Consider the following 9,218-nt stretch of genomic DNA (forward strand, 5'->3'; position numbering starts at 1 on the left):
CTCTCGCTTTCCCATAAAAACACCAAAAAGGGACAGACTACTGTCTGACACGTTCAAAGAGGTCTTCTCTCAGACCAAACAAATGACATAGACGAGTATTTTTGCACCTCAGTTTGTTGGTGTGGGAAACAAAAAGTGTGAAAAGCACACAAATCAATTTGATTGAGTGTGGACCTTCCAAACGTCGCGAGGATGACACCGTGGGATGTTCTACTGATTGATTGATCCTGTCCTTATTCCTAAGGAAGCCGAATCTATCTTGCGACAAGCTGACAGAGACAGAGCAGTGACCCATGGCTACAGCTCAGACCCGAGACAGGAAACGATTTATCATCCACGTTGATCTCGCCTGGAGCACGGCAAACAGCCTCTGGAGAGACACCGCTCATATGTCATCACCGAACAAGACGTCTTCCATAGTGTTGAATGTGCTACAGGAACAAGGACTGCCAGTAGAAACACAGACATACGCACACAAGGCCAATCAGCTTTATGCGCTTAAAGTCCCAGTCGGCAAGTCTGGCAGATGGAGGGCACTCTGTCAGATTTTGAATGTTTCCAACTCTCAGGCTCCTCCCCCACGACCACCGAGCTCCTCCCCCACGACCACCGAGCTCCTCCCCCTCGACTTCCTGCCCTTTGAAATCCCGTAGATCACGCCACCTTTGAAACGCGGGTCCGATGTTGACTCTGGTTTTATCACGGGCACCGTCGCCATCTTTCTTTTTTTCCTTCTTTTCCACCGGTGTTTTCTTTTCCTTGGTTGTTTTGGACCTCCTCGTTTGGGTTTTTAACCAGGAATTGGAAGCTTGTTGCTACTTCCCTCCACCTCCCCCCTGTGATAGTGGAACGACCCGAAGGGGGAGGGGCTCTGTGTGTGCACAAACACAGCCCTGCGTGCTGATTGGACAGGAGGATCCAGGCTCTGTCGATCTTTGCAAAACAAAAAACACGTCTACGTGCACGTAGAGGCACGCTTTTTTTTCTAAAACCGGATGATTTCTGTTGTTCTATCGGAGCGTAGTGTCGGCTTCAGGGAATATGATCAAAAACATGTTGCCGACTGGGACTTTAAATAGAATATTTTACGTAATAAATCCTGAGAGTCTCATTTCACACCTACTGCTGTAAAAAATAAAAACAAATCCACATGCTGTGACTGTGTGTTACGTCCACGTTGATGGCGGATAGAATCAGATCTTACTCTCATCAACATGAGCTCAGGGAGTCGCAGCACCAAATGATCACATGATCATCCTATCACAGCATGCCAGAGGTCGGTTCAGAAAAAAAACATTTCTTTTCAGACACACTTCCACAGTCACACACACACAGAGAGCTGCATGTCAGCATATTTTAAAGTTCACCTCGAGTCTGCAACTAAAGAAAGTTGTTTACCTCCACTATCTGGCATCTAAAATTAAAAAATGCTTTACATTCTTCCATTACACATCACAGTCTAATGCCAAGGATTAATTATAGCCAATGGCCTTCCATATCTCTGCTGTGTGAAGTAGCAACACTCTGCTTGGAGCCCCAGCTGGTCGGCCACGTTGACCACTCTGCTGGTACGCTGTTGTTTTAACACACTGAGGGTTACTTCATGGTCAGATGGAAGGTAATGATTTGGTAATTAGTTTGGTTTGGTTGAGTCAGAGCCTACGAGGTGAGTGGCAGCCTGTTAGTAATACATTCCCACCTATTTTTAGCAGACGAGGGGCTGTTATTCTGGGGATGCCCAAACAGGCCCGAAGCAGTGTGTGTGTGTGTGTGTGTGTGTGTGTGTGTGTGTGTGTGTGTGTGTGTGTGTGTGTGTGTGTGTGTGTGTGTGTGTGTGTGTGTGTGTGGTTGTTTATCCAAACAGGGCTTCTCCTTACCTTCTATGGACGGGGCTTGGTCCTGGGAAGCATACAGCATATCCTTGAAAGCCTGATGAGGAAAGGAGAAAAATAAATTTATGACAGGTCATATAATCCATGTAACAGAGAGTTCATGTATACATGTATGGAGTAACTGTGGGCTCATCAGATGAAATGAAGTAGGTGTATTTACACTCGTACTAATAAGAAGGGATCACAGCAGACCCCAGTGTAACACCATTATTAGCACCACCTGCTTTTAGAGTAGCATTTAAACCATCGAAAGCCATTTGAGAACCATTAACTAAACTCTTGTTCTCCATATGGGAAGATTACAGCAATAAAACATAACATAATGAACAAGGCACTGGCATTTTAATGATCTCATTCACTCCAAGTTACACTAGTCACACAGGTTTGTCAAAGAACAGAACGTATAGGAACAACAGTACAGTATTTTGCCAAATCTGACAAACAGTTGACAGCGCTGCTGTGCTGATGTTCTGATTTAGTTGATCTAAAACAGCGAAACAAGTAAGGAAGGGAGACGGACTGACTTTTCCACAAACAGCAAAGAATGACTGAATTTTAAAATGAACAAGAATTGCAGATGAAATCCAACTGTTCTTTGACGGGTGGAGAGTTGAACACAGTGTTCATGTTTCTAATTAAAAGAGCAGATTGGAGGGAGAGAGAGAGAGAGACAGACAAACTATGTGACAGAAACAATGGAGAGAGAGAGAGGGAGGGAGAGAGAGAGAGAGGGAGAGAGAGAGAGATAGCTACAGCTCGTTTCTCTTCAATAAGATTGATCTTGAAGATAATGGAAGCTGACAGATAATTGCACGCCGGCTTCCTGAATGTCTTTAGAACTGAACTGCCCCAGCAAAATATTTATAAAAATCTGTAACTTCATGAAGTTAAATGTTAGTAATATTCAGCATATTGTCATTAAAATGTGCAAACATGATGTGCAGTTAAAGGAGAACATTGTCATCATGATCCAGATCTGATAAATGCTTTTCTGTCTTATCCACTGATCACATCATACCAACGTCTCTTTCCAGGTATATGTTCTGCTTTTGTAACGTGGCAGTGAGAGAGCGGTGGGATCTCATGTGTGTCCTCTGTGAATTCCAAACACAATGAGACTGACACCGGAGTCTGATCCGGGGAGGTGAGCATTTCACTTGTATGTAGCATGTCGTCGCCGCCTGGTCTGATAGAGATCACAGAAGCCCAACTGTGCACACACGTGGTTGGAGAAGGGCCCGGTCCTGGCTAATCTCTGGTGGGGCAAAAAAAAAGCCCCTCCCTCCCCTGACTAATAGGTGGGAAATAGACATTCAGATTCAGACAGGGAGGCATCGCCATGGCGATGGCAGTGATGGGGATAGGAGAGGGAGCAGGTGGCTCTAAGGGGGGACTGGGATAAACCTGCAGGCTTGGCACTAATCAGTAGTGAAACCTGTAGATAATAACTAAGCCAAGCCTAATGGGGACCATCGGTTTGAATGACCATTCATTAACGTGACGACGGAACCAGACAACAGTCACGTAGGACTGTTGTCATTAGAGTTCAGTCCTTTCACTGACAGGGTAAGTGGACACTGAGCGAGGGCTAGAAGATCCAATCCCTCCTCTAAGATGCTCGAGATTGAGATCCCCGTTATTGAGAGGATCACGCGCGGTGTGCATTATTGGTTTGAAGTGATCTCTGGCTCGACTGGAAAGTCAGTGGCAGATCACTTGAATCCCCCCCCCCCCTCACACTCTGTGTCTGAGTGGATCCCTGCATGGAGAAAGAGGAGCAGAGAGAGGATGGAGGGAGGGGAGGGGAGGGCAGGTCTGGTCGGGGACCAGATGTCCTCCCAGTGGGGGAGGAACGATGAGGTGAGGATAGCAAGGAGGGAGGTATAGAAAGGGGGGGTTTTCTCAGCAGTTACCATGCCGTGTCTGTTGTATACATAATGTTCATATTGTTGAACATGATAAATCACACCTTCATTACACACAATGCAGATGATGAGAGGAACGCTGTTTATTTTATTTTTCTGCTGGTTTAGACATTTAAACGGCATCAGTCAGATTCATTAGGGAGAGACGAGGCTTCACCTTTGAGCAACATAATGTTACTTTGCTGGTGTTGAATGTAAATGTGAGTCTCCACATGCACTCTCCTCCTCCTCCTCCTCCTCCTCCTCCTCCTCCATGTTACATGAGTGATTAGACTGCAGAGGTAAATGCATAAGTGTCCTTGTTCTCTCGCCCACGCATACAAACCTACATCTCTACCTCTCACTCGTTCTATATGCCGGTCATTTTCAAAACACATTAGTTACTTCATATCCTGAATTCAACAGTTAGCATAATCATGGTCTGCACACGCTCAGGCATGTAGAGAAATATTAAACTCCTTGCACACGTATTAACTTCTCCATTTAATGGTGAACTCTCTGCTCTATCCACCGACCTACAACTCCATCAGTCTGTCAGGAGCAGGAACGTGCACCCCTCCATACAAAACAGCCGTTTAGCATATAGGTTTATAACTACAATCCTCACTGGATAAAGCAGGCGCGTAATGACTCCATCACTCAATCGCCTTGTCGATGCCCCCATGTTCAAATGAAGTGCCTTTACTAAGTGAAGCCCGTTGTGTTCGCTGGAACGGCCACTTTGCCGCATCCTCCTCATCTGCATAGAAACCTGGCTGACCAATCTAAACAGACAGCGGCGCACAGCTTTCCACACAAAAACGTGCTCTAAAAATAAAATAACAAAAGGAGGGGAGTGAGAACTGGGCAGCAGGTTAATTAATCCAACTAGCACACAAAGGCAGAAATATCACTTCAAACCACAGTCAATTAGGATGCGGGCACGCCACAGATACATTTAATTTGACTTTATGGAATATTATAAATCATCTCTGCTGCTGGAAAAATGTGTAATTTGATAGACAGACGACTGCATTACAATGCAGCTGTTGTGTTGAACACATAGAGCAGAATAAATACACGAGGGACTGTTGGCTACCACCATGTTTGATGACTATTTGCTGCATTTCTATAATGTTCCCTTCACTGAACTGAGTCTCATATCAAGACGTTAAAATTGATTTCTTATAAAGTCTTTTTTTTTCTTCTCCGGTGACCCACTTGTTGTGGATAAGTTTATGTTTCGTCCTCGTCTCTTGGCTTGTTTCAGAGGGCTTCAATAAGATGTCAATCATGTGATCTCTCCCCCATCCCGCCCACTCAGGAGGCAGCGATGTTTACAAGGGTCAGACAAAGACTGAAGGCAGCCGCCGCAACACAAATACACACAAACCCATCCTCCCTGCAAACGCTATGTATAATTCAGACATCAGAAAGAGTGCAGACTGTATGGATAGGGGGACCAGCGCCGTTGGTTTACATAATTCAACAACAGCTGTACATGTGACAACGATGTTTATAGGCTGGGTTTTCAGGATCGTTAACGAAGGAAACGAAAAGGTCACACGCCAATGGCCGAGTATGTGTTCACACCAGATTTGTTGTTTTGCTTTAAGTCTCATAGAAATAACAATTCCTTAATATAGACTGATAAAGTCAATACATTTTTCCATACTCTTTTATTCCAGAATGATTAATGATAAAATATCCTGTTATATGCACAATTCAAGTAAAAATAAATGCAACCATCTCCACATTTTTGGAATCAAACTGCATCTATTGATCTTGACTGGTGGAGATATGTTGCCAAAAACACTACAACATTAAAACTTTAATGAAAAGTGATGAGTTTTTGTATTGGATTTAACTGAATATCAACACTAAACATGGATGACAGAGAAAATCTATCATCTTCCATCTCAGGTCAGTGAGTGTCGAGCTGGAGACTGGAGGTGTAAAATGGCTGGTATGGCCACGCGTCTGTCCCTGGGCTCGCTGTGCGTCAGTCTGTACACACACATGCTGTGAATGTGTGTTAATAATCCATTCAGATTAGATTCTTCTGTAGATTTGTCCTAATTTTTCCCACATTTTAATTATTTTTATTCCGAAGATGTTTTTTTTATGACAGAATGATGACAGCATATTATAAATGTCAGTCTGCATCCAAATATCTCAAATCATCCAACTTAATAACAATGTTCAGCACACGTTTCCAAAATAAAACCAGCTCATGACCTTCTGTTGAGTCTGGGATGCAGACTGCCGAGGTTGAAGAAAGAACAGGGTCTTTGTCTATAATTCATAGAGCTAAAAGGAACGGAGCAGCAAGCCCCATCACTGCATGTCTGCACTAGAGCTCTTAATGTAGAAGCAGCGAGAAGTCGGTGTGAATATAAAATACTCTGCAAGTCCTGTAAACCAACAAAGACCATGTGTGCACACAAAGGTCTCCAGAATCCCACAGACATCACAAACCAGACAGAAGATCCTGTTTCCATGAACGTTGATTTATAGAGACAATCATTCCTGTTTGTGCAATAATACCTACATTGTGATACACCAAAAATATGATATAAATCTGGTCAAAGAAAAGGAATAACCACAGAGATATTTGCAATTTTTCAACAATGCATGATTAATAATTGAGAAATGTCCCTTGTTTTCTGTTAGATTGTTGCAAATAATAAAAATGATAAGGAAAATCCCCAAAAGGTGAATTTATGGATGGAATTATCAAAGCAGTTGACAATAAACACATTTTTCAATTTCCATGTTATATGATGAGCAACCAAAAAAAGACACCAAGACATGAAACGAAAAAAATATGTAGGCTAATTGAAATCAAAGTGTTCCATATTATACAAAGAAAACACGAAAAATGAACCTAAAATTCAGAGAAAAACAATATTAACTATTTATAGAATATTGTGAGATAATTTTAAATTAATAACAGAAATGTTTTGTTAATTAAATAATCTATGAAAGGCATTCGATTGTTCAGTAAATGTGTATAATATTCATTTTTAGGGGTCAAAACACAGCAAACCGCAATAATAAGCAACGAATGCTCCCTCTGGCTCTTAAAACCCGCAGTCAATTTCCTCTATAAACAAAAGCTCATCCCTTATCTTTCCCGGCGGTTATTGCTCTTGGGAACAGACTCAACTGAAACTGAAAACAAATTATTTAATATGCATTTACATTTTTCTGACTCTTGTCTTCCACTTTCCTCTAAAAAAAATGTGCATTTCTCTAAGTTTCCTTTCCCTTCATCACATGGAGTTTATTCCTCACATATCTCAAATTCACTTTACCTCATATTGAAGGTACTGTTTCCTCCACTCCGGAGTGATGTGGGACGAAAGATGCTCCGCGAATTTCATGTTGCCGGAACGTTTGTCCTCCTCGAGCCTCCGTTAAATCCAAGAGCGGCTGTGCGCTTCGCCCGTTGACGCGACTTTTTTCTTATTTCAGCTCAACTTGCCGGCTCAACATGCGGCGCGGCGGCTCCGGCGCACTCCGCTCCTCTTCACTCCACTTCGGGCTCGTCCTGGTCAGTGCGCTCCGAGCAGATCCCGTCCCGCATGCTATTTCACCACGGGAGGGACGTGCGATGCCAGCAGGCTGCCTCTCTCTTCTTGTTTTTTATGAACAGGTGGTCGGTTTTGAAGGAAGCGGCTCAGTGACTTTGCTCCGTCCCTCCGCGGGCTGGTCTGGGAACGTCGCGGTCCGCCATCGCGTTGGGTCACAGTGACGTGGTTGCGTCAGCAGGGCGCGCAGTGGCACCGGGCGTTGTTGGGACCTCCAGTGAAAACTGAGACGATTCAGGGAAGCCCTTCACCTTCTTCACGCACTCAGACCCTCCTCCTCCTCCTCCTCAGTGTGAGAGGCGTGTTGTCGTGTGTCTGCAATTAAAGCATAATAAAAGCATTATATGATATTATTTTACATTATCAAACCAGCTCATCTCTATTTGAATATCACATAATGATGACAAACCTACTTTTTTAAACTGATTGTCCTCTTTACTTTGTCTCTCTTCTGCGAGCATTTCTGATTAACGGTCCCGTTTGAGTTCAGGTTGTGCAGAGTATCTTATTTATACGATTTGTCTGTGTTTGTGACAGCGGATTATACGATTTAGATGTTCGGTTTTAGATGTTTGTGCTTTGCAAAGAGCGTTTTTAAAAGCACAGGATAATAGGCTGTCATTACTCATGGGATATTTCAAATGCATCTCGTTATGCTGTTCATACTCCAAAAGTCCAGGCAAGGTAATGAGGGAGAGACTACAAAAAGCCTAAACAAGTTGGATATGGTATTCGAGAAATAGAAATATAGTTTTGATTTGATCTCATGAGCGACAAAGAATTATTCTGTTGCAGGTGACAAATCATCATTATGCCAATAGCAGCACCTGCTGGACAAACTGCGTTAATGCATTTAGCCGCACATGCGTCTAATGCTGCCTTCACGTGCTAGTCGGAAGATCCTACTTCCCAGTAGTAAAGTCAGAATAACGAGAATGTCACGTTCAAGTGAAAAAATAGCGTCAGCTAATATAATAACTTTGCACCACGTTAACAAACTATAGTCAATGTGTTATAATAATAATAATAATATTAATAATAATAATAATAATAATAATAATAACAATAATAATAATAACAATAATAATAATAACTTTACTTATCTATAGCACGTTTTAAAACAACAGTTAGAAAGTGCTTCACAGATCAAAACAGCAAAATAATACAACAGATATATAACTCGAGCAGGAACAAGCAGACTATGTGGTGGTTGGAGGAAGGAAAACCTGTCTGTTGAGTTTTAATACAAGATATAAATCTAGATGATGCGGTGATACTTCTGAGCTCATCAGGAAAAGCATTCCAGAGACAGAAAAAGCTCTGAAAGATAATTAGCATTGGTCTATATTAGAAGCTAAGTGAACATATTACATAAAATGATGTACACAAGCATCAGTCAATACAAGTTGTACTGTTAAATGACGTACCATCCATAACTCTTCTCCGCCATGTTGAAAGGTTCTTGTAACCCAAAGTCTTGAACTCTGGTATCAAAATGATCTCCGAGTTTCCCCATTTCTAGGACTTGAGAGGGCGTTTCACGTGCAATTTCCGAGCCGGCGAGTCGTTTTACCCATAATTCAGATACCACGTGAACGCAGCATAAGTAGCTATATTTGCCTTCTGAAAGACGTCAACAAAAAACAAAGTTGCTGCAGTAGGAGACCTTAAGCTAACGAGCAAAGCTGCTGTGATCTTTAACATACTGGGAAATGACCCCGTTTGGGAGGTGTATTAAATTTAAATATTTTGTAATTGAAGATATTTTAATAACCCAATGACCAGTCGAACGAACCAACTGCCCCACTGCTAGCTAATTTAGTGATTAG

General features: G+C 42.5%; 1 protein-coding gene across 1 annotated transcript in view; it reads right to left on the reverse strand.

Annotated features, from left to right (window-relative positions):
• The window catches only part of xpr1a (xenotropic and polytropic retrovirus receptor 1a), a 66,360-nt gene extending 58,823 nt beyond the window's left edge, over positions 1-7,537 (reverse strand). Inside the window, exons 1-2 of the mRNA XM_084011269.1 lie at positions 7,114-7,537; positions 1,878-1,929 (exon numbers count right to left, since the gene is read on the reverse strand). Of these exons, the coding sequence (XP_083867395.1) occupies positions 1,878-1,929; positions 7,114-7,182 (121 nt within the window). The 5' untranslated portion in view covers positions 7,183-7,537. The remainder of the gene's footprint in view (positions 1-1,877; positions 1,930-7,113) is intronic.
• Between the last annotated feature and the right edge of the window lie 1,681 nt (positions 7,538-9,218).

Source organism: Eutrigla gurnardus, assembly GCF_963514095.1.
Source record: "Eutrigla gurnardus genome assembly, chromosome: 6".
NCBI lineage: Eukaryota > Metazoa > Chordata > Actinopteri > Perciformes > Triglidae > Eutrigla > Eutrigla gurnardus.